Source organism: Rhodamnia argentea, chromosome 4 (assembly GCF_020921035.1).
Source record: "Rhodamnia argentea isolate NSW1041297 chromosome 4, ASM2092103v1, whole genome shotgun sequence".
In the NCBI taxonomy this organism is placed as follows: Eukaryota; Viridiplantae; Streptophyta; class Magnoliopsida; order Myrtales; family Myrtaceae; genus Rhodamnia; species Rhodamnia argentea.
The window spans coordinates 24393172-24418708 of record NC_063153.1 but is presented as its reverse complement, the minus strand read 5'-3'; the positions used below and the strand labels follow the sequence as shown (position 1 = coordinate 24418708).

The following is a 25537-nucleotide window of genomic DNA, read 5'->3' as shown; positions in this document are numbered from 1 at the left end:
TGTTTCTCTGTGCTCTTATTCTCTGGCTTTGCTCGCACTGATAAGGAATGCGCAATTTAGTTTGCTTCTTTTCTCTTTCTTGGGGAAAAAAAAAAAAAGAGTGATTATGTGGATGATATACCTTGGAAGGAAGAATTATAGTAAATGGCTTCTAATTCTGACACATTGCCACCCAAATTGCATTTTTTTTTTCCATTTTGGATAAGCCAGGTGATGTCGGGAGAAATAACAAAAAAGTCATAAACCCATTGCATCGATACCGATTCACTCCTAAACCTCTTAATTGGATAAATTTAGTCTTAAACCCTATGCATTTGTGCCAATTTAATTCATCCGACCAATGTTAGCCGAAAATCGATGACATGGACGCCGACGATCTTACGTGACTACTAAAGAAGATGATTAAGGAGAAAGGCTTGACTGAACTAGGTGCAGGCGGACCCAGAAAGCCTAATCTAGTTAGGTTTAGAATTGCAACCCCACCTTTACTTAACCGGTCCACGGGATCGATAATCGAGATTATTAACAACTTAAACGCGGACAAACTCGTTGTTAATCTACGCCTCTCGGCGTGCGACTCGGGGTGGTCGGAGTCAGCGAAAAAATGCATTCTCAAAATCGAGCTCTCGACTAAAGCACGGATAGAATAACAAGTTACGAACACGATTGATTTTAAGAACACGGAGTTGTTGACTCGATACTCAATCGTATAACCTCACAGGTTTTGGCTTTGCGCAGCCTCTTTCTGAGAAGACGTGGGGGTTTTTGCTCGGTCTCTTTTTGGTTAAGTCTCTAACTTATTAAGGAACGTGGGAAACGTGGCCGTGACTCCGAAGCAAATCGCCCCATCCTGGAAAGGAAAAAAAAAAAAAGCGATAGAGCTGCCAGATCTGCTGTATAAACAGAGCGAACCATCGAAGAAGGATCGACGAGAGACGTAGAGAATTTATAGATCCAGCCATCGGCTTTTTGCCCCGCCCCATGCGTCAAAAAGTGTCGTCTAATTTGCACTCGAATACCGGGAAAATTGCAAAATATATATAACCATCCTAAACTTATTATAATTGTGCCAATTTAAACTTTTTGTATTTGTGGTAATTCAGTCCATCCGGTCAATTTTGATCGGATATCTCTGATGTGGCGCCGCCGACGCAGACATGATAATTTTCACTAATATTTTTGTATTATTTATCTATTTATTTATTTTATTCCCTCGTCTCTACCCGGTCGCCGGACACTTCACGTGTAAATATTTTTTTTTTCTGGTTTTAACCTAAATCTTCCTTCAATTCCATCAAGCCCCCATGTTGAGACTCAAAAGGGTTGAAGAAGGGGTCCCTAAGGGTGCCGCCGACACAAATGAGTGGGTCACAAAGAAGAAAGTATGTAGCTAGCTAGGCCATTTGGGATGGCATTCTTTGGCGGGTCTATGAAGTTAGCGTTGGATACTTCATCGATCGGCAATTTAAGGATTCGGATGAACTCTTTCGATAGCGAAAGCAGAAAGAAAAAGAAAACAAAATTACCCGTGACGATGAACTTCCTCTCTCTCTCTCTCATTCTCTCTCGCCCTATTTCCTTTCCTGCATCCTCTCGCCCCGACCAGAGTTATTGGGTTGGGGCTGGGGTTGGGGTTGGGGGGAGGGGTTGGTTATAATTGAATACCACAAATATAAATTTTCTTTGAAAAATATTGTTTTCCTTAGAAGTGGGGGCCATTAACGCCTTTGATGTTTTGATATTTGCAATGTCCTTCCCCGATAAGTCAGAGTTTCTTAGCAGTGTTCTCCCTAGCGTCGACTCTAGCCCAATTCGAGTCCGATTTCCGGTCACGTTCGGCGCACGACTAATTAAGGCCTGTTTGATAACGTTTCCGGTCATCTGTTTTCATGTTTTTTTTTTCTTTGAAATAGTTGATTTTTTTTTTTTTTGTTCTCGGAAATGACTAGGGAATAGCTTTGGAACAGAAACAAGAAATAAGAAAGCGAAGTAGCTTCTTTGTTTTTTAGAACAAAAAGAGAAATAATATCATTTCAGAAAAATACGCTCAATGTAACTTAATGCTCATCTTTGCAATCATGAGTCCATCACCAGTTGCCTCTGCCGCCACGGCTCGTCGATCCCCACCGCCTCCGCCGGAATTTTTATAATTACATAAAAAATTTGGGAATAGATAGTTTTAGGATCGTACCAAACGCATTTCTATTCTTATTCTATCCCGTAAATATAAATTTTGTATAGTTACCACATGCTCGGAAACTATTCCCGAGAACATAATTTTTAAAAAAGAAAATCGTTTCCCCGTAGAAATTATTTCCAGGAACAGAATTGTTACCGAGCAGGCCCACTTCCATTGAGGAGTGCACATTCATCCTTGAAGTAGATGAAACGACTAGTTTCGCACAAAATCCTAAAACATTGAATGATTTTTTTCCTTCTTTTCCAAATTTAGCCCAAACTTTCCAATTTATCATAAAAAAATACCCTCTTCTTTTTTTCTTTTTTTCCTTTTGCCTTCTCACTTCTCTTTCCTTCTCCTTTGGTTTGGATGAACAACTGAAATTAGGTCTTCCCCAAAAAAACTTGCTCTTTAGAAGAATCCTCGAAGCAACATTCAGAAGAGTCGTCCAAGCATATACGCAAGTAATATTCTATACCAAACCCTAATGAATTCGATACCTAAACACCTAAATCATGTGCCAATGATACTTCCAAATCGAAGTTTGTTATAACAAGACAACTCATCCTCATCTTCCAATGTTTATGGACAATAATTAATAGTGCCCCGTGTTGAACGCTTCTAGGTCAAACGAGAAAAAAACAAAAATAAGAACAAAACAACTTTTACAAGGGACCAGAAATTTTTTTTTATCGTTCCCTACTGTTATGGGAATGACACGTGGACCTATGTGATCCACTTATAGCAATTTCACAAGTTTTTTTATTTCCTTTTTTTTTAAACCCAATTGCACAAATGAAAACACCCCCCATGGAATAATTATTTATGTATTACTAATATATGCGGCGACGACGATGGACTTGAAGATGCTAAGGAGCAGAGCTGGAGGCGAGCACCGGGCCTAATTCAAATCGAAAACCCACCTAGAACCGGCTCGGTTTAGGAATTGACCAGTTCACTGCTTGGTTTCAATTTTTTGGAACAGATAATCGTAAAGTTTCTTATTTTATGTTAATTTTATGTTAGGAACTTAACCTACCTTAAAATAGATCATCCATAAATAGTGGGGCGGGGGACCTACACTACTCCTTACGTCGCCTTGCAAATTATTCTACCTCCCTCACTAAATCTTGCACCATCGCAGCCCTAACGAGAAGGTAGTTTGTGCAGTAGTCGTGGCGAGCAACAAGAGCGTACGAAGAAGCTTACGAATATCAAAGAGGGCTCGAACATCACAGCATGCGAAAATTGGTTAAAGCCGCAGATCAATCGGGGACATCAGACTCGAAAAGCATCTGCTTGGTTGTGCCACGTCAACCGTATAATTGACTGAAAACCTATTGTTTTCGGCCACACGCATTAAGGTTTGTCCCTAACCTTAATGGGAAAAGAGATTGCCTTAGGAATTTCCTGGGTGGGTTTGACATAGAGGTTTGTCTCTATGGTAGGCTGCCAATTGAGGAAAGTGGCAAGTGAAGAGACTTTTTGACTTGTACAAGGATTCTTTGCCACAGTTCTTAAATCAATTTGTCTTAAAAAGATGATCAATTTTATGGTAACAAGGGAAAGAGAAAAGGCGAGAGAGAGGGAATACCTCAGAAAGATCACATTTTGCAGGTTGGAAGAGCTTCCTCTAACTCTTTTTCTTCCTTTTTGTCCCTTTATCTTTGCAAAACCGTAGGAACTGTTTTTTTTTTTTTTTTGGCCTTTATCAGGTGGCAAGCCAGATCAACCGAAAAAAACATGTGACATGAGGCTTCATATAACTAGAGATTTACATTGAGCGGAAATCGAAAAGTTTATGGACTAAATGGAAAACAGAAGAAAATTTGGAGACGACATCGAACATCGAATAAGAGTTCAAGAGCGAAAGTAGCCAAAATTCACTGACGAAGTTGAATGTCGACAAGGGCTCTGTTGTTTCGTGGAAAATTATTTGCTTTAGAAAATATTTTTATAAAAAACGATTGTACGTATCGCTTACAAAACTTGAACGAACAAAAATGTTTTCATCGTCCGTGAAAATGCTTGGACATAAATTATTGTTGATAATGAAAATATTTTTCACTAGTTAATTATTTTAAGTAATATAAGTGATTGTTTTCTGCAAAATATTTTGTAAATTATTTATTTTTCGTGAAACAAACGGAGTTTTAAAGTTGAGAGACTATCCATGCCATTATCCTCATATTCAAAGTGCTGGGACTAAAGACGTAACAATTTCATTTTGGGTTAAGCATACAAGAGGTCCCTAAACTTTTTTTGGAATTGTCAAATCTGGTCCTTGAACTTCTTTTTATTTAATTGAGTCCCCAAACTGTAAATTCCTCCGTTCGAGTTGATCATTTTGTTAAAATTATAGACCGAAGTTGACATGTTGTCCAATGTGGCATTGCAAAAAGTGAAAAAAGAAAAGAAGAAGAAATGAATAATATTAAAAAAAATAAGTGTTCAATTAGGGAAAAAAAAAAAACAGAAACTCGAACCAAAATAAGGAGATTTGACTCGGGTCAGGCGACCTAAGCTAGGTTTGGCTCGCAATCAACAGGAAGACCCTCAATGTCACCTTGCCGGAGTCGTGAGACCCTAGGTAGATCTTGCTTGGGGTCATGTGACCCTGGCCAAGTTTGTCTAGGCCGAGTTCGCGTTCTCTCTCTCTTGTGTGCGCTCCAATGGAAGTAGCAATGGTCCCAGGGTGGTTGCCGTAGGTCGACAAGCATGCGGCGATCCTCACCATGCCTCGGTGATGTAACGATGCGGCCACCCTTGCCCGCCCTAGCACTCCCTTCCTAATGGTTGTGCGAGAATGTTTGTGATGGTCACGGGCTTTTTGGGAGCCTGAATAATTTTCTTTTTCTACTTATCCAGATCAAGCGCTAGGTTAAAAAAATGCCATATATTCTCAATTAGTATCCGGTAGTGCTGACGCGGATCATATACGATAAAATGATCAATGTGCAAAAAATAAAACTTCAAGAACCTTATTAAAAATTAGGTAAAAGATCATCGTGTTTCAATACCTTTTATCTTTTACTTTTAGATCTCATGCTACCAAATCCCTCTCTAAAACAAATTATCCATCATGTCCCATGAAACCTATATTTTCGCTTTTAGGGACAAAATAACCTCCAACTGCAACTTGTTTTGGGGGCAATCTTCATATGTTTTTGCGAAAAAGAAAACAAAACATCCCATCAACAGTGAGAACTGCTCCTCCTCATCAAATCAAAGCATTCATCACAAAGCCCCCCATTAGAGCAGCATCAAGAAGTTTCCTGCACAGTTTAGCCTTCAGCATCGAGAGGAGGAGAAGGTCAGTCAAATTTCCACCCTTCTTGCAGCTCTTTAACCTTACCTTCTTGGAGGTTCATTCATTGCCTTGGGCGTTTAATCTCCCGGGTCGTCTTTCTAAGGCTTTTTCATCAATGTGTTTCTGTTTGTTTCCGTGGATTATTGGTTAAAGTTCAATCCTTTGACGTGAAAGTTGAGAAATTGCCCAAATTTCTTTGACTCTGGTTTTGTTGCTTTGACAGCAGAGGGAAACAATGAAGTATTTGATCATGACTTGAATAAATTTTTCTCTGGCAATTTTGATTGCTAAACAGGCCCATCAAGCGGAGCAGTCATATTTTGCTCGATTGAGTTGTTTCTCTTTCCCAACATCTGTAAAGTTATGAAATTTACAAAGTGGGATTCTCTCTCTTTGCTTGGATTCCAACCAAACAGGGGCTCTGAGGAAAAAATACTGCTAATGGAATTTTCTTTGCTTAGATATGTAGAAGCTTCTTGTCCTTTTCATGGTTACATGGAGATGTTTGTTGTGAGCTTTTCCAGTTAGATGCTCTTTTTGATTGTCGGGCAAAGGAAATAATAGATGGGTGAAGCTGAGACACTGCCTTGAATTTGTCATAATCTCGATTATTCGACGTTACATCCAGTCTTTCTGTCCCGGTCCAGTTTTATGCATTGCAAGTTTTTTTTTTCTTTTCTTTTCTCTGGAATTGATCTCATCTTGATGCCTGCAATCTTAGCTTTTGTGTATCCTTTTCGTGAGAGGACACTCTGGATAGGTCCTCTTAATGTCGTGTTCTGCCCTTAATCTCGTTGCTCTTTTGATGCCTTCTGGTGTTGGAGTCTGGAACGTCATATTTTCTTGTGAATGTTAATGCTTTTTCTTTTATGAGATGAATGCTTTTGTTAAGCTCTACTTCCTATGAATCCATGTCCTTGATTGTGAGAGGCTGATGTCTGCCATCTCTTCTGTTTTGATTCTTATGTTGGTCAACACTAGCTTCTTAGGCGTGGCACCCAGCGAACGGTAGACCCCAGTTATGGTAGTCAAGATGGGATATAAGAAGGGCACTAGAGTGGAGGTATTGAATATGAAAGAGCTTCCCTCCGGCTCCTGGCGAAGTGCAGAGATAATATCTGGCAATGGCTGCAACTACATGGTCCGATATTATAATTACAATGGTGCCGCAGTAAAAAATACTCTGGAGAGGGTATTGAGTACGGCCATCAGGCCTTGCCCACCTTTGCTGGATATTTCGGGCAATTGGGTTCCCGGTGATGTTGTTGAGGTGTTCGATAGTTTCTCTTGGAAAGTGGCTACAGTTTCAAGGGCTTTGGGAAAAAACTACTATCTGGTTAGGTTGCTGGGAGGCTCTCAGCGGTTAAGAGTTACAAGTTCTGACATCCGGCCGAGACAGTCTTGGCAAGATGGTTCATGGACTTTAATCGGACAGGTAAACCATTGAAGGTTCAATTATGTTTAGTCACATGATATCTTCATTTGATCTGCATAGTTATCTGTGTGAAACATTCAATTGCTTGCATGTGCTGCACTTTGTTCAGTCGGTTTTCCCCTGTCATGTTCATTTTTTTGCTAGTTAACAAGTTCTACCAGCAAGGTCTCTAAATAGAATACCCGAAGTTTCTTTCTTCTGGTATACAGATGAACGAAATCATATGGACCGTCTGCAGTCAAATCTCTGAGTTAACAGTTAATTAGAATCCTGTCATATGCTAGTCATTATGTGAATACTGATGCGTGTATATTATGATGGGACAATGCCAATCAGTTGAATTAGAGATGTGAACACTTGTTTACTTATGACAAATGGGACAATGCAAGCCAGTTGAATTGAAGATGTGAGTACTTGCTTTGCATTTGTTTATTCTCACTTTCGACATCGTTTCTATATTCAGGATTCTGCAATTGTCTGTGAAGGAAAATGCAAGGAAATGCCTTTGTTGAAGTATGACAAGAATCCCAACCTCCCAGGTAAAGAGGAACATGCAATGCAGAAGCTGTCTCAGAAAAACAATCTATCTACCGCTGAGAACGGCGTAAATTTGCAGGATTATCGTTTCAATGGACATATATCTTTGAAAAGGCCATGCTTGAATGGCTCTTCTGTACCAGAAACAACTTCTGGAGCTTTTACGAGTTATAAAGTTACTGATAAAGAAGGAAGATTCCCAAATGTAACTGCTGCAGATACACCTAAACAACTGAAGCAGATCAATGTGGCTTCCATCCGAAGAGACACATTGGATCAAGAAACCTTACAGTCTTCTTTGAGAAGAAGAATAAGTGGATTTACTGACGCGGATGCGAAGAGGATTAAATCAACTGATGCGGATGGTCGTTGTTTTGCATCACTCGCAAAATCCAGTCACAACGATGGCGATGAATGCTCAGTTGGTAGTTGTAGCATTGGCGGAAATGACAGTCACATATGTCCTCGTGACTTCTCTGCTTCTCCTGTTGAAAATGTTTGCGCTTGTACAGGTGATGCTCAATCCACTTGTCACTGGGAACATGAAGAAAGGAGGAATCTCCTTTTGGCGAAAGAAAACCTGGAAGCCGAAATACATAGATTGGAGTTGCGAGCTTACCGTTGCACAATGGAGGCCTTGCATGCATCGGGACCTTTGAGTTGGGAACAGGAAGCGCTGGTGACTAACCTTCGTCTTTCACTCCACATATCAAATGATGAACATTTGAAGGAGCTGAGAAGATTAGTTTCTACAGATCATAGTTTCTAGTTTCTACAGATCATAGCTTCTAGATTAGTCGAAGAAAGCACTTGAATATGTCTTCTTTCTTCATTTAAACTTAGAGTCATAGACCGATTCCTTGTCATTTACCTTTGAGCAGTTGCTGGGAAACAGGATCTGATGGTTTGCCTGATTGCTTTCAGTTTTATTTTGCAAACTCTAGTTTCAAATGTTCATACGTGGACTTCAAAGCATTGGTCGTCAAAGATAAGCTTGTATTTTGCAGTACTTACCATCGGTTGCTCTTTCTATTGCTTGGAAACTTTTTCATACGTGTACTGTAGTCTGCAGACATTTGTGAAGTGCCAAGTTATTGCCTTTCAGATGTGCTTAAGAACCATGCAGCAGAATCTTAGCTCGATCGATGTGCCCTTGTTCATATCAAAGCTAGCAATTCTACCCTGTTTTGGTTTAGCATTAGCTAAAGCTGCATCAGAGAATCTGTAACACCAAATTAGTTGCGCTCTTGATATTTTATGCAGACATAGTGAGGAATATGAAAATGGCACATATGAAGCCAACTCTTTTGCTGATCACTTGGCAATCAGATTTCGATCTGTAAATTCGTGTTTAGTATCCACTTCAGGTTTGAAACAGGAAGAAGCTGCTGAAGCAACATAGTTCCTATTGGACTAAATTCGACTGCATCTCTTTTTAGTCCAGGCAAGAAGATGATAAGTCAAGATGATATCTCAGCCTCCAGTTAGAGTGAAGCAAGTTAATTAACTCATTCTGAATCTTGTCGAGTTGTGTTCATTGCAAAGTCGATCGGTCATCGAAGTGGAGGTCATGTTCAGCATCTTGCTAACAGTGTAACCAAATGCATTTCTACTGACTGTAGCTTTCTTCAGGAGAAAGAGAGTGAGGCTTTCATTGCATAACCACATATTCCTATGGAGCTTGTCGTAAAAAATAAGCTCATTGGGTATGTGATCCACCAGTTCAGATCTTTCGACAGCAATGGAGCTCGTCGTAAATTAGTTTTTGCGTACCAGACTAAGTAAATGCATCAATCATCTCGATCTTTCAAAGGTAGACCGTTTACGAAAATTCATAGGAAATTACTTTTGTGCGAATTGGCTTTAATGGGCTAATCCATGATGAAGCAAAATTTCACATGAGATCTGGGCTTCCTGAGATGCACATTCAAGTCCTCATCGGAAAACCACTGAATGAACGGCACTGTGGTCAAAGACCAAAGGAGGATTTAGCTCAGTTCTTGATGAAGGAAAATATTCAAGTTGACTTATATTTTTTAACTGGGCCCTAGAGTTCAGGCCCAATGATTGCAGAGGGTGGATCCATTACATTTTGGTGATCCTAAGCCCGTGAAATGAAGGGGCATGAGGAGCAACTGCTGGAAGTTTACTACAGTAGTGTGCCAAAGAGGGATCTAATGTTCTTGCTCAGTTCGCTAAAGATCGAACTCGGAATTGACTTATCAGTTCGATTAACCACGAGGAAAAGCACGACATTCTTACCTTCTGTTTTGTTGGAAATCTCTGTCACTACAAAGCACCAAATTGCCAACCAACCGTCGTTTATTTTGGTCAAGACACCTCCTTAGTTGATTCCACATATAGTGATGACCTTGTTGCTGCAGATGGAGTTCATTTTAAATGGCTTATCTGATGTAATCTGAGAGCCTACCGTTTAGATTGTGTAGAATTCGGAATCGTTCCTGTTAATGCGAGCCGGAACCGAACAAACTGACAAGTCGTCTCTTTCAACTGTTATTCGGCATAAATTCTTGTGACAAGCATCCCGTTTACCCGGTAATCACAACCATATGCAAACAGAAACAGTAACGATTCGAGTTGTTTTTCAACCTTGTGATGTCACAAGGCCAATTTAATAAGTTCCTTAGTAGGGTTGTCACCTTGCTGTACTGACATGCACTTACCTAATTAAGATTGGGTTCAGAGGAAAATAAAAAGGACCAGTGGGATATTGGAGCACATGAAGACGTTACTCTCTTTATCATCAAAACAGTGCTCAAGTATTGTTCTCTGTGTTTTTCATCTTGTCGCATCCTTATAAACTATTTGGTTAAAGATTCAATCTGGGTTTGGTTTTCTGCCATCTTTTTCAAAAGGCAATTTTTCCAAGAACCTTTTGTGAGACCATAAAGAGAGGACTGCACAGGTGCCACTGTCTCTGGAATCACCAGCAAACCCCACCTTGGTGTCATTCCTAGTTACAGTGCATACTGCGCAGAAGAAATATTTAATGTAATTGAGACAACTTCAACTGTGAAAATTCATTTGAGGTATTTTTCTCAGTGTTTTGTTTTTTTGTTTTCGTTTTATCTGATAAAATAAATAAAATGGGGGTTGATGATTTGGAGTGGTGTCTCTCATTTTTTATCACCCAAAGGGAGACTGATGGATGGGAAGCCTATGAATGAGTTGGTGCATTAATGTGGCTCCACCAAATCACCCCCCCAGCCCCTGTCTCATTAGCATCTTTTCATGATTGATGCTGCCATGTGATCATGCCTCTTTCATAGAGAGAGAGAAAGAGAGTTGGGTTGTTCTTGTGCTAGCTCCTAGTCTTTATGATCCCTCAATTTAGGTCCACTTTTCTCCAGGAATTTCAATTCCCATGGAAAGGACATTGAGGGAGTAACTAATGCTAGTGTTGTCTTCTTGTGGGGGAGGGAAAAGGGTTCTGCATTTTTTTTAACTTGTAATGTAAATCTGTGATGATAACATTGGTGCAACATTTAGATCTTTTCCTTATATTGCTTAAGAGATCCCTTCAATGAGAGAATGTTTGCCCACCTTTTCTTCCTATTTGGTTGCTGTATACATGTTAGAGGAGCAATCAATCTTCCCCATTTAACCCAAAAAAAAAAAAAAAAACAGAGTTATGCATCAATTACTGCTTTTGTTTGCATGCGTTTCTAGATTGATACACAAAGTTGATGTGTCACGACTTGGACAGGCAGATAAATGCAATCTCTCTCCTAAAAACACTGGGGACACCTGTGTAATTTCACAAAAAAATATATATGCATTATGCAGTGAGCTGATTCTGCTGTCATGACCTCTGGAGAAAATAAAGGGGGGAAAAAAAAGCAGGGTTAACTCCAAGTATCTGTGATAATACACTGAGAGGATGATTGAACAATGAAGCCCCCCATCTGTCAAAATTGATAGTTTGTCATCAATAAAAGTTGAATGATCAATCTTAGATCTCATTGAAAGAAATGACATGGGCAGGTAGAGATCAGAGGGCTGAACAACACTGAGATGTGTACAGAGACAGAGACGGAGAGAGAAGTGCCATTTAGCCAATGCAAACAAGTGGAGGATGGCTCACTCATTTGAGCATGAGATGGCCAATCATACGAAGATAGGAAAAAAAAATCTAATTTTGAGAAAAAAAAATGGAGAAAAGGGGAGTCCTTGGACATTGTTCTATGACACCCCGACAAGGTAGCATTAATCAAGGACAGACAATTAGCCAGCTCAATCTCTTTGGCGTTTGTGCTACTGTTGGGGACATTTTGTGATTAAATATGACTGCATTTATACTATATAAGCGACTCTCCTCCCAACCATATGGTTTCATACTTTAAGTAAGCCAAATGTTGTGAGCTGGCCACCACCAAGATCTATCGGCCCTAGTCGGGCTTATCGAGTTTCCCGACCCAACCGAACCTTTGTGTCGAGTACCGGGTACTAATTACTAAGTAGGGCTCTAGATCAATATGTGAAAATTTATATTATATTTATAGAAAATCAAGCAAACTAGAACCGATTTTTTTAGCATATAATTTCAGGAAAATGTTCACTTCCTTGATCTTATATTTCTGCAACTAAGATTGCAAGTGTAGCTCATCTTGCATGATTGGCAGAATCTATAAATTACCCAACATAGGTGCATGGTTCTTGAGTGGGATTTTAAACGTCACTTTTCAGAATCTCTTTCAATATCCATATGTTTTTATCTCCCTTTCTCTAAGCATGAATAAAATGGATTAGGTATGCATATTTCCCTTCATGTATCCTCATCTACCCCTCCTCATTATTATTTTATTTAAAGGTACCTTCTCTTTTTAAAGATTGAATACATCGGAATGTTGATTTTCGTCGTTTACTGACCTTGAGGGGACACTGCATGGATGTTAATGAGGAGGCTTGCTCAAGACAAAGCACAAACGAAGAAAATCCTCTGTTTGCACAGCAAGTATACTATTAAACTACCCACCATAAGATGAGGACATGGATCTTGTTTATTATGGAGAAGTGCATCATATCATAGTTTAATCACCAAAAGGGCCTTAAAAATATTGCCTTGTTATGTGGGATTTGAGGTGGTCCTGAGAGGTAAATTATGCCCCCTTCTGATGCCCTTAATTATGTGACAAACCCTTGGTTCAAGTTATTAATAATCAGGAATGCCAGAACTCCAAGATTAGTATGATAATTATGGCTTTCTTTTTCGGTTCATGGGTTCACCTTAGCACGTTCATCAAGAAATAAAAAGGAATGAACACACTCAGAACAATCATCTCCATCACTGCACCAGGATTTGTCTCCCCCCTTCCAAAGAGATCATGCACGAGAGAGAGAGAGAGAGAGAGAGAGAGAGAGAGAGAGAGAGAGAGAGAGAGAGCCCACCTCAAAACCCTAACCAGAAACAATGTCATGGGACTTCAAAAGTGAAGAAAGATCATCAAGAACCAGCAATGAGTTCACACTGTAATTATAGATGAGATCTTCCATCACATGGGCTTCATGGGCATGCTTTGATTCGTTTAACAAAAGCAAGAGAACACAGTTAAACACACGAGGATCAAAAGTGGGGAATTTACCCTAGCCACATGCTTCCTCCTGGGGACCATCAAGGCAAAGCAAATGATAAAATAGGTACAGTAATTAATTAACAGGTGTAATAATAAGAGCATGAGAAGATCCCAAAAAGCTAGTGCTATAAAGGAGAGGTTGGTTACTCTCAATGACACTGCTTACTATAAAACTACACATACCAAAGCCCCCGAATCCCATAAAAAGATAGGAGACATGTTCATTTAAAATGATGATTTGCATGGGGGATTGCACTCACCTTCTTTTGCTTCCAAAGAACATTTCATGCTTTGGGAAATGTTGGTGTTTTTTTGTATGTGGTTGCCTACGATTTACAACTATTTATGTTGCATGTACAAGAGTTTGGTCCGCGCACATTAGCTATCATGCGCGTGTCATGTTTGCACTTAGGCTCCGTTTTGTTTCATGAATATTGGATGATTTGAAAAACGTCTTCCTAAAAATGATTTCTTGTATCGCTTGAAATAATTAGTCAATATTTTCATTACCAACAACAATTTATGTATAAGCATTTTCGTAGACGACGAGAATATTTTTCATTCGTTCATTTTTGTAATATATACAAGCAATCCTTTTTTAGAAAAAATGTTTCCCAAACCATTCATTTTCTGCTAAACAAATTGAAGCTTAAACTCAAAAAATTTGATCTCAGATGGCAAGAGAAGAAGTGGAAAATTGATCTGGACAATCCAATACGCTAGTGGTAGTGATGATATGTTCATATCATAAGGAGGTAAGTGCACCGTGTACGGTTATTGCATATATTTAGAGGTCCCAATTCCAAAAAGGAAGATCGTTAAGTGCCTTTTTTTTTTTTTACGTTGCAAAAGGTAAAGAAGGAAAAAAAAATTCCATTGCAGAAAGGCAAAAGAAGAAAGAACTGTCTCCTAAATTCACCCAACAAAGTCAATGGAACGTCGATATTGACAATAAAATTAACTAGTTAACACAATGTTTAGCAGAGCGATTAACCCCTTTGTATGTCCAACTAAATTAAGGTTAATAATATCTCGAGAAACAAAGATATCCGCAATAAACCCTAGAAAAACAACAGTTCTTTTCGATATATTTCTACATTGTAGGACAATTACAATCATGCACATAATTTTTTCGCTTTGCGTTGGTTGACATAACATGAACAAAATAGCTGATTGTGAGCAAAATGATGAATTAGAAGCTGGCATAAATGAGGAGAGATGATGTTCCAAATTTATGATAAGAAAAGAAGAAAATTATAGGAAAAGAAATATAAAAAATTTCCAAAACTAAATACAGCCAATTTAATAAATATCAACATGTCTGTCACATTGAATCTCGTAGGCTCTGATTCATAGTTAGTTAACTGACACAGTCCATTCTTAATGGAGCGAATGGATGGACCAGGGTTGGTCCAAATCATCTTAAGATTGGAATATGGCATTGGATGGACCATTTCCACAGTTCACTTTTCAGTTTTCAAGGAACAACGTTGCAACCTCCTTTCGCTGTCACTCCCCATATCTGTCGTGGTCGAGCTAGGAATGGCCTGCTGGTTTGTGACTACAAGTTCCTCTGAGAGTAACTACATGACAAGCTCTTTAGCAATAGAATGGGGGAAAAAAATCAAGATCTGTAAATGGTTATATTGACATAGATATGTTCTATATTAAGTACGTGCTAGTAGGCGTGAGAATTGAGACGACCCTCGAAGTATCGGTAGCTCTTGACATGGGCATTTTTTGTCGGCCAAATTTGAAACTAAGTAATGGAACGAAACTCGGGTCTTATGTGTGGCTCAAGATGTTCATCGATGTCTTGTATCTTCTACCGAATTTAGTTTTGTACCGAGGTACATAGATGTATCAGGTGCATATACTTTATTCACACATACTACATTCAAAATGGGTTGCACGCGTGCGCTTGTAGATACTGTAGACTTGATTACACTAAGCAAGAGACAAAGACTCTCTAAACTGACTTCATTAGTTTCCTATGGGGTTTTGTTACCCAAATTGAAGAGTCAAACTACATTTTGATATTGTGATAAAAAAAAAAAAAAACCTAGATAAGTAACTTTTTTTTCAGTACATGGTCCATGCCCGAATGTCGTAGAAAGGTCCAATACTTGCGAATATGTATGTTGTTTCGTTCCAAATTCATATTGCCTCTCTCATGACATGGGGCCTAGTAGAGATTTTTGTGAGCATTGTCACAAATATTATGCGCCAATCAAATCGAAACATTGCACGATGCTCAATCTCAAATCAATTTAGGTGCAGCTGTTATATATTACTTCATATATCTTCCCCATGAGCGCTAGTGAAAAGTTATACGCAATGTCTAAGTACATGATATTTGTACTTTTCACTCCCATTCCCTACACCAATTAATCGGAAACATTACTTTTAACTATATATTAGACCTATGCAACGTGAGTAAAATGGCAAAGATTAACTAGGTACTCGTTAAGCTTTGTGAAATTTGCTACATGAATGTAAAAGTTTTTTGCATTTGATGTAGATACTTTTCTTTGCCTTTTCAATCTTTGAGGGTACCATGGAAAATGTTCGTGCCATGTTCTATTGCCTTGAATTATCTTCTCAACTCTATCGTACCTAACATGATGAGTAAGTTAATTTTGAAGGTAACTATGGGTAGGAAAGTGAGTATTTCCTTTAAGGAAAAGAAGCCGAAGGGTCCTATTTCGCAGTTAGGCGTTGCAAAATGTACAATCTCCTCCTTTCCAAGGCCTAGACCCCGAAAAAAGAATGCACTACTACCTAGTAGTGCCTGATAAAATCATTATAGTTTAAAGAATATTCCACTTTAAGCTGCTAAATTTCCATTACTACCACCATATAGTGTGCGACGCCCTAGAACGTCACGGGCGACACGTGTCCTTTCTTTTTCACTTTATCTTTTAGTTAGAAGCACACCAAATTTTCTCATTCGTCCCGTACAAGACATCGTACGAGTTTGATTAATTTACTTACAAGAGCTTTTGCAACTTCAGTACATCATCCAAGCCAAATACAACATACAAAAGTCTTGGAAAAAGGTTTGGATCAACTAGCCCCACTACTCCAACGGTTAACCCACACATTAACCAAGCTATCATCCAACTCGGGGGTTGATGGCTACCGGCATCATCTCATCCCCTCCATCGTCATGTCCAGAGGACCATCCTACACATCTGAATAATAAACGAATGAGCCAAAGTCCAACAAATGAAACTTCTAGGTTTAGGGATGGAAGCTTACCACTCAACTTGTTATCAAACAATATGCGCATATGACAATCAAGCATGTATGCCGAGTGTATGAGCAATTATCTTACCTTTTCTATTATGATATGACAATATGACACAACATTATTTCACTCGGATGCCGGATTTAGTAAGCGTTTCAAACTCAGAAAGCTATTTTAGATTCAAAAAACAATTTCAGACTCGGAAGATATTTCCAACTCAAAAAACTATTTCAGATTCAAAAGCTATTTTGGACACATAAAATCATTTCAAACTTGGAAAGCTATTTCAGACTTAGAAAACCATTTTAGCACCCCGGACATCAAACTCAGCACATTCGACTCAGCACATCAGATTTAATACATAAGATTTAGCACATTGAATTCAAAAAATAAATTTGGACGTAGAAAGTGAATTTAGAATCAGAAAGCGTCTTCAAAACTGGAAAGCGTGTTCAAAACCAGAAAGCGTGTTCATAGTCAGAAAGTGTTTCGTGAACATAATATTATTAATACCATACTTCCAAGTTCAGACTCATCATTCTTACATGCGACATTTCACACCCCATGCAAATAAATCAAACATTTGTTAGGCGTGTAAACACTCATCAAAACAATCAAGCAATCACAACATCTCCACATTATTATTGCACATACTCGTACTTAACATTAGATTCAATTTCTATTACACCTATCAACCAACCAAGTCAAAAGTCCTAAGTAAATTAACATAGCTTAACGCCTAAAGATTTTACTTACCTCGAGCGAGACTTGAACAACCAAAGCTCTAATCATATTGATTTCCCTTGAAAGGTGAAGTCTTCGTCTTTAGTCTCAGAAGTAAAACAGAGTTTCGTCGTGAAGATTGAAGGTAAGGAGAGTTTTTGGCTATGGTAAGAATTTTTGCTTCTGAAGTTACCAGTAATCAATATGATGATTTTTTGGAGTAAGGATTACAAAGTGTAGATTTGCATAATGATGATTTTGAAGTAAAGAAAATCACAAGTTCTGTTTATGTGGATTACCTAGTGCTCATGGCAATCATGCCTAATCAACGAGTATATGTGTCTTCACCTTAAGAAAACAAACGTTCACTCACGCAAAATAGAGAAAAGACGTGTGTTCTTTCATGCAATGCATATGGAATGCCAAGACTTACATGTGGCTTATGAAATTAACAAATGTCATTTGAAGATGAGTTCATCTTACTCTGACCACGTAAGAAAGGGAGCTCTTCATCAATTCTTAACCAAAGTTAAGATAATAACATAACTTATAAACATCCTTAGAAATTAAATCCCATGGCGTATACGTCAAAATGTTTGATACGAAAATTTTTAAAGAAGATTTAACACGTGAACGTGAAATCCAGTGTCCATTCTAAATAGTGCAAATATATTTTTAGAATCCATTAAAATTGTTTGCAACAGTACCGGATATTAGGAAAATGTCGATTTAGTTAACTTGAAAAACTCGATATTCACATATTTCGGAAAAGACACATGCCGTCCCCCCACCAACCACTAAGGCGACGCTATATTAAAATTAACGTCACCGTACACGTCGACATTTGTCGGTATAATTCCGGCGCGTCATGTTCGGAGACGATCACGGTCACGGCAAAATCATCCGACGCATTTCTCCCCGCCTCGCAAGATTACGGTCCACTAAGATTTCTACGTGTCGGCCTCGAATTATAAGCTGAATAATACTTATAGCATTATAACCTAAATATCATTTACCTTATATGGAAAATTTCCCGGATGTCCCGTGATGTCCTAGCCCTTTGGATTGTTTTTTTAAGCACATTAATCTATTACCGTTCTTTTTTTTTCAACTAATTTTGGCATTAACAAACGAGTTTTGTACGTGGCATTATGTCTTGCCAGGCATGTGGTGCTAGCAAGAGAAGGGGGGGGACAGGGGCTTGAGCAAAACATGTTACTTCATGTTCATAAATGCATAACGTTACAAAAATGCTGGGGGTACTTGTGCAAAATGTACATTACATTACATACACATATGAGATGGGCTACTCCTATTCGTCAGCAAATTCCTACCTACAACCTTAAAAAAAAAAAAATGCCATTAGGCACCTACTTTCTCTTTCCTCCTTTTTTTTTTTTTTGCTTTTTTTTAAAAAAGAAAATAAGAAAAAAAAAATGACTATTGGGTCAGAATTTCAAAACGCCTTTCCCATAATTTTTTTTCGCCTTCAATTTTTCCCCTCATTTTGTTCCCTCCCTATGGCTCCACCCCGACCAACAATTCCCCCAATCCGTCATCACGTACGCTTAAGCTTCGATTCACGCCGTTGATCTTGTGGGGCCGGAGGGTCGGTCAACCGCTTAAATATGATGGGCGCGCCGTGCTGCGGGTACAAGAGCATCAGCACCGTCGGGGCGTGCCGGTAGCTGGGCGCGAGGGCGAACGAGAGCCGCTGGATTATGATCGCCAGGGCCAGCTTGGCCTGCAGGAGGGCCAAGTTCTGGCCGATGCAGTTCCGGGGACCCAGGCCGAAGGGGACGAACGCCCCCGGGTGCCTCGCCGCCCGGGCCACGCCGTCCGCGAACCGGGCCGGGTTGAACTCGTTGGCGTCGCTCCCCCATATGGCCTGGTCGTGGTGGAGGGCCAGGATCGGGATCAGGATCTCGGTCCCGCGGGGGATCTGGTACCCGTTGAGCTCCGCGTCCGCCCTCGCCCGCCGGATCATCGCCACGACCGGAGGGTATAGCCGCAGGGATTCGTTCACTACCATGGTCAGCTGCACAGAGGATCACGAACGTGAAACATCTGATGGACTGAAAATCTCTATGCGAGCAGTGTGGGGGTAAAAAAGGAAAGCAAAAAATAAGAAAAAGACAGAGACGAGCGATACCGTCTTGAGCTTGACAAGGTCGTCCTTGGTAGGGACGTCACGTGACCCGCACACCCTGAGGACCTCGTCACGTGCCCGGACCTGCCACTGCGGGTGCATCGCCAGGAGGACTGTCGTCCACGTCAGCAGGTTCGACGTGGAGTGCTTGCCGGCGAAGAAGAACCCCTTGCACTCCTCCACGATGTCGTTCTCCGAGACCGTGTCCGACGAGTTCGAGGCCTGGATCATCAGCCCCAGCAGATCGTTGGGTCCGCTCCGGCTCCGGCTTCGGCTCCGTCCCTCGAGCGCCGCCTCGCAGCCGCCGCCGCCTTCGCCGTCGCCGCTGCTGGACTCCTCTTTCCGGCGATCGATGAGCTTAACGAGCGACTTCTTTATTTCCCTGTCCAGCTTCCAAGAGACTATGTTCCTCTTCGTTGGCAAGAACCTGCCAGAAAGACCAGAAGAAAGTGAGTTCAATGCATTGAATGAATTCCGGGTTTCTCGCCGCCAGAGCCCCGGCACGCCAGTCACTAAAAAGATTTAACGGGTGGGCGATGATGGGTAGTCGCTTGATCAGTTTTTTTCACCTGTAGCCAGGGATGAAGACCTTCTGGAAAACGTCGGCGGCGAGGAGCATCTGCCGAGCTTGGAGCCTGAAAATGGCCTTGCCATCTTCGTAGCTGATGCCGAACGCCGTTTTGGTGATGATGTCCTCGGTCAGGTTCTGGAGCCACTCCGAGACCTCAAGCTCGACCTCTCCCGATTTGGACATCAATGCCTCCCACTTCTCCAACATGCTCATCACGCTGCTCGCCACCACCGGCACCAGCAACTGCCACCGCACAGCAAGAAATCCGACAAGAACAAGACGCGAGTCAATCGATCTGCGTTGACTGATCGAGCGTTTCTTGATGTGATTGAAAAAAAAGGAAAAATTTCCCCTGTGGGGGATTCTCTCGGGGAGGGAGCCTTTTTTATTTTTATTTTTATTAAATTTGCTTACTTTGAGATTCTCCATGTAGAAGGTGGGGAGGATGATCTTGCGGTGGTGAGCCCATTTCTCGCCCCTGAGGCTGAGGAGGCCGTCGCCTTCGAGCTGCTTCACGAGGGGGTGCGACTCGCTCTTCTCGTACAACTCCGACTGCTTGGAGGTGAAGATCTCCCTGATCAGGTCGGGGTCCGAGACCGTGAGCCGGACCGTGGGCCCGAACCACACCAGAAACGTCGACCCTGCGAATCGTTTATTTTCCACAAAACAAGATTAGCGCGACGACGAAGATGATAATGTGGGCATTAGGAATTTTTTCAATGTCAAGGCGTGGAAGATGTATAAGTTAAGAACAGATGGAAACAACAGCCAAAAGGGCGAAGGGGGGGTGGGGGGGTTTCTTGCACCAAGAAGGAACTACCACAAGGCCTCAAGTGGTAAGTGGGAAGTTTTGCTTAAAGAGGAATGAGCAGGATTACACGACAACCATTAAATTCAGAAGGGGGAAGGGGGGCATGGATAGTGTAGACCCTACCACCACCACCACCCAGAAAGACAGACAACTCAAGAACAGTGTCACTAACAAACACAAAGGGAACTTCATTGTCACATTCAAAACTTCCATGATAAACCCAAAAAGAAAGTGGACAAGAAACAGCCAGCGCGAGAAAGAAAAACGTAGCTCCAGCCCCCATTTCCTCAGCAAAGGAAAGATTGAATTTTTTGCAAATTCCTAACCCTTTGAAAATCGAAGTGGGGATAGGGAGGGAGAGAGGTGAAAGACTGGAAGCAAGATGCATTAATAAAAAGAAGAAAGAACCCCACCCAAAGAAAGGTCCAAAACCTCAACAACTTCAACATCAAGAAGAACACCCAAAACTCAAAAGACCCACAAACCCCAAAAGATTAGAAAAAAAAAACACAGAAAGAAAGTAAGGGGGAGGAGGCGAGAGGATTGAAAAGCCGTTAAAAGAATTACCCTGTAGAGAGAGAGAGAGAGAACTCAAAAGAGCAAAACAGTAAGCTGCTGAAAAGGAAGGAAAAACCTCAAAGGGGGCCAAAGGAACATCATCTCACTGAAGTACATTTGCAGTCACTTTAATCATCAACCCGCACCAGAGGGGAAGCTTACCCAAAGAGCCATTCCTTGCTAATGCAAAACGTTTTGAAATGAATGGAAAGGGGGAAGCTTTTTCTTTTTCTTTGTTGCGAGGAAGTAAAGTACCGTAAATCTTCTTCCAGTGGTGGTAGAAGGAGAGGACCCTGGGGAGGATGTTGTGGGAGAAGGGGGGCGCCATGGGCTGCGACGACGCCTTCATCATCATCCCCACGAGCTCCTTCACGTTCCCGATGAAGAACCGATACGGCGGCCCCCTTATGCCTTGCCGAGAGAAGTGATCCTCGATCCTCCTCGGCCCCCACCACAGCACCGCCGCGACCCTCAGTGCAGCCCCCGCCAGGGCCGCGCATATCACCGCCAGCTTCAGCCACCGGAACGCCTCGTCCTCCATGCTTAGAGAGAGAGAGAGAGAGAGAGAGAGAGAGAGAGAGAGAGAAAGAGGGTCTCGTTTCTTTTTCTTCTTCTTCTTCTTCTTCTTCTTCTTTCTCTTGCTGTTGAGTGATTTTTTGTTCTCTTATATGACAGAGAGCTCTGGCTACTTGTTAGTGTCTCCGCTTTTTAATACCACGCGAGAGAGAGAGAGAGAGAGAAACAGAGAGGCTTTCGTATTATTCGTAGCAAGAGCAACGGCGTAGGGGCCGCCATTGGAATTCTAAGGGTCAACGAATTAGGTGCTTCTTTTATTATTTTTTCTCTTTTCTTCTTGACCCATCTTGGACGATTTTACCCTTTTGCTTTTTTCTACCTTGGAATAAAAACAAAATTTGGCATTTCATTATTCCGGAAAAATATTATTGCTTCCCATGTTTTAGGGTCAGCATATCCCGGAATCATATGTTTCCATTGTGCTATAAGGTCTTATTAACAAGTACTCACGGGCACTTTTATACCGTAACAAACGAATAAGTAATTTCATTTCGTTTTCAATGCATGATCGTGTACAGCACGAGAAAAAACAATGTTTTGCAAAGCGACAAAATGTGCAACCAATGTCCTTAACAAAACTTGTTAACAAAATCCGCGATAACTTGAGATTTGATCCGATATTATCATTGTATAATCTTCCAATTAATAACCCCCCTATCTCTCCTAATATAAAAGTACTAAGTACATTAAGTTTAATGATTAAGAATATGGCCATCCTCAAAGAACAACATAGAATGTACTTGTTGGGCATGTAAGTTTATAATTAAGTGTGACATTCCATTTGTTTTTTTCAGGGGGTGCATGTGTTGTGCTGGTTACAGCAAAATGAGGTATGTTATACGTTAATCATTCATTAATACACACGCGCTCAATAAACAGGACGGGCGACGGAGTTTTTAAATAATCATCTCTCTATGCTGCTCTCTCCTAGAGACAACAAGTTCAGAAGCTTGGCCTATTTCAGCCAAGATGATTTAAATTTGATAGTAGGAATGTGAATCGTAAATGCAAAAAAGAAAACATTAGCCAATGGAAGAAGAATTCCACATTGTTGTACATCATGGAATTAGTTTAACGATACTTTCGAGCATAAAACGAACACACATGGAAAATCGTCACCATTTTGACTATAGTTGAATTTTTTTTCCCTAAGTTCATTAGAATAAGTTTAGCATGTATGAAATTTTTTGTGAACTCCATAGTATCTAATAAATTGACGGATAAAGAGATCCTTTCACGTCAGGTCATGCATTAATTAATTTATTTATTTTTTGTTAGGATTTAATTGGGATTATTTGCACTCAAGGGGTAAAACTGAAAAATTAGTGAAATCAACCTCAAGGTCATTGACATATCAATATCGCACTCGACAAGATCCGCAGTCCGATGGTTATGCCGCTATAACTTGTTGGTTGGGAGGACACATTCGGGCCTCCCATTTTCTCCCACAAGTTGACCTGATTGAATCCTTGGTCAAATCATAATTCTCATTGGAATCTGATCTTATCGAGCTTAAATGCAAGAATCGTGCCCAATTTCCAATGATCCAAACCAAGCTTTGACCACTTTCTAATCATGTAAATCCGATACGGTCAGTGGCAAAAGGAAGACGAACAGTGAGAATGCGTTGGGGGCTTGTTGGTCTCTCTCGTTGTCAAATGTAAAGTAGATTCGTTCATCATCTAGTCACATGAAAATGTGAATACAATTTCCGAAGCACGGGATTTCGCCACTACTTCAGCTGGTCATTTTATAGCTTAGGAGTGTTTTGAATATGGATTTGGAAGATGTCGGAAGAATATGTAGAAATGAAGGAAAAAAAAAACTGCAAGTAGGTGGTTGAGCAATAATAATTGTTGCATTTATGTGTGACTGACCTTACCGTTATACATTCTAATAGAACACACCGACTCGTCAATCCAATATTATATTGGGCAACCGATAAACAAACATTACCGACATAACTTATCTCTAAGTGTGCCAGCTTATACGAAGCAAGAACAAGTAGCACAACGTAAAAGTAGATTCGCTGATCATTTTAGTCACATGAAAATGTGAATTCAATTGGCGAAGCACGGGATTTGGGCATTACTTTAGCATGGTCATCTTATAGCTTAGGAGGATTTTGAATATGTGATCGTCCTGTCAGAATAGACCAACCACTAAATAGAAAAAAAAAATGACAATTAGATGGTTGAGCAACAATAATCGTTATATTTATGTATGATTGATCTCACCGTTATATGTTCTAACCGAATAGACCCACTCACCAATCCAAGATTAAATTGGGCAACTAATAAATAGACATTGCCAACATAACTTACCTCTAAGTCCGCTAGCCTGCATGTGTATTTATAATGTAAGAACAAGTAGCATAATATTAAAGTAAGTTCATTTTTGCTGGTCATCCTATAGATTATGAGGATTTTGAATATGTGGTGTGGCCATATAAATTTGGAAGATGTTCGAAGAAACCACACCGTTTTATGTACTGACGAAACGGACCGACAACTAAATAAAAAGGAAGAAAGAAAATGCGAGGTGGTTGAGGAATAATAATTATTACATTCACTGGTGATTAACCTCACCGTTAGATGCTCCGATTGAATAGACCGACTAGTTAATCCAAGATTAAATTGGGCAATCGATAAACAAACATTACCAATTTCAAAAAAAAAAAAAAAAGACATTACCAACACAACTTATCTCCAAGTCTATCAGCTTGCGTGTGTAAAAGTAGATTTGTCATTCATTTAGTCACATGAAAATGTGAATTCAATTTGTGAAGCACGGGATTTGGGCATTACTTCAATTGGTCATCTTATAACTTAGGAGGATTTTGAATATATGGTGTGGCTGTATGGATTTGGAAGATGTTCAAAGACACCACACAATTATATATTATGACGAAACAGACCGACAACTAAATAGAAAGGAAGAAAAAAACTTCAAGCAGGTGGTTGAGCAATAATCGTTATATGTTATGACAAAACAAACTGACTTGTCGATCCAAAATTAAATTGGGCAACTAAAAAGTAGACATTATCGACATAACTTATCTCCAAGTCTATCACCTTGCGTGTGTATATACAGAGTAAGAACAAGTAGTGTGACGTAAAAGTAGATTCGTCGTTCATTTAGTCACATGAAAATGTGAATTCAATTTGCGAAGCATAGGATTTGGGCATTACTTTAGCTGGTCATCTTATAGCCTATGAGGATTTTGAAAATGTGATGTGGCCATATAGATTTGGAAGATGTTCGAAGACACCTCATAGTTATATGTTATGACAAAACAGACCGGCAACTAAATAGAAAGGAAGAAAAAAACTTCAAGTAGGTGGTTGAGCAATAATATTCATTACATTTATGTATGACTAACCTCACCGTTATACGTTCTAATAGAACAGATCGACTCCTCAATCCAAAATTAAATTGGGCAACCGATAAATAGACATTACCGACATAACTTATTTCCAAGTCTCGCGGTTTGCGTGTATATTTACAAAGTGAGAACAAGTAGTATGACATAAAAGTAGATTCGTCATTCATTTAGTCACATGAAAATGTCAATTCAATTTGCGAAGCACGGGATTTGGGCATTACTTCAGCTGGTCATCTTATAGCTTAGGAGGATTTTGAATATGTGGTGTGGCCATATGGATTTGGAAGATGTTCGAAGACACCACACAGTTATATATCATGACAAAACAGACCGACAACTAAAGAGAAAGGAAGAAAAAAAAAAACTTCAAGTAGGTGATTGAGCAATAATAATCATTATATTTATGTATGACTGATCTCACCGTTATACGTTCTGACAAAACAGACCGACTCTACAATC

At 40.1% G+C, this 25537-nt stretch overlaps 2 protein-coding genes across 6 annotated transcripts; one reads left to right on the top strand and one right to left on the bottom strand.

The window, feature by feature from the left end:
- Window positions 1-5259: 5259 nt before the first annotated feature.
- LOC115754955 lies at window positions 5260-8557 on the top strand. 5 transcript variants are annotated; one of them, XM_030694156.2, is made up of 3 exons: window positions 5260-5492; window positions 6479-6924; window positions 7388-8557. In XM_030694156.2, the coding sequence occupies exons 2-3, from the start codon at window positions 6511-6513 to the stop codon at window positions 8228-8230; spliced, it is 1257 nt and encodes a 418-aa protein (XP_030550016.1). In that variant the 5' UTR covers window positions 5260-5492; window positions 6479-6510; the 3' UTR covers window positions 8231-8557. The 5 variants fall into 5 exon arrangements, with proteins under 5 accessions (XP_030550016.1, XP_030550013.1, XP_030550012.1 ...); XM_030694153.2 differs by having other exon boundaries at window positions 5260-5544; XM_030694152.2 differs by having other exon boundaries at window positions 5261-5492; window positions 6471-6924.
- A 10029-nt stretch (window positions 8558-18586) lies between these two features.
- On the bottom strand, window positions 18587-21678 carry LOC115754946 (cytochrome P450 734A1). The gene is made up of 5 exons (XM_030694141.2): window positions 21373-21678; window positions 20163-20389; window positions 19747-19991; window positions 19181-19604; window positions 18587-19066 (listed from the first exon to the last, which is right to left on the bottom strand). Exons 1-5 carry the CDS (start codon window positions 21656-21658, stop codon window positions 18587-18589), a joined length of 1662 nt encoding a protein of 553 aa, XP_030550001.1. The 5' UTR covers window positions 21659-21678.
- Between the last annotated feature and the right edge of the window lie 3859 nt (window positions 21679-25537).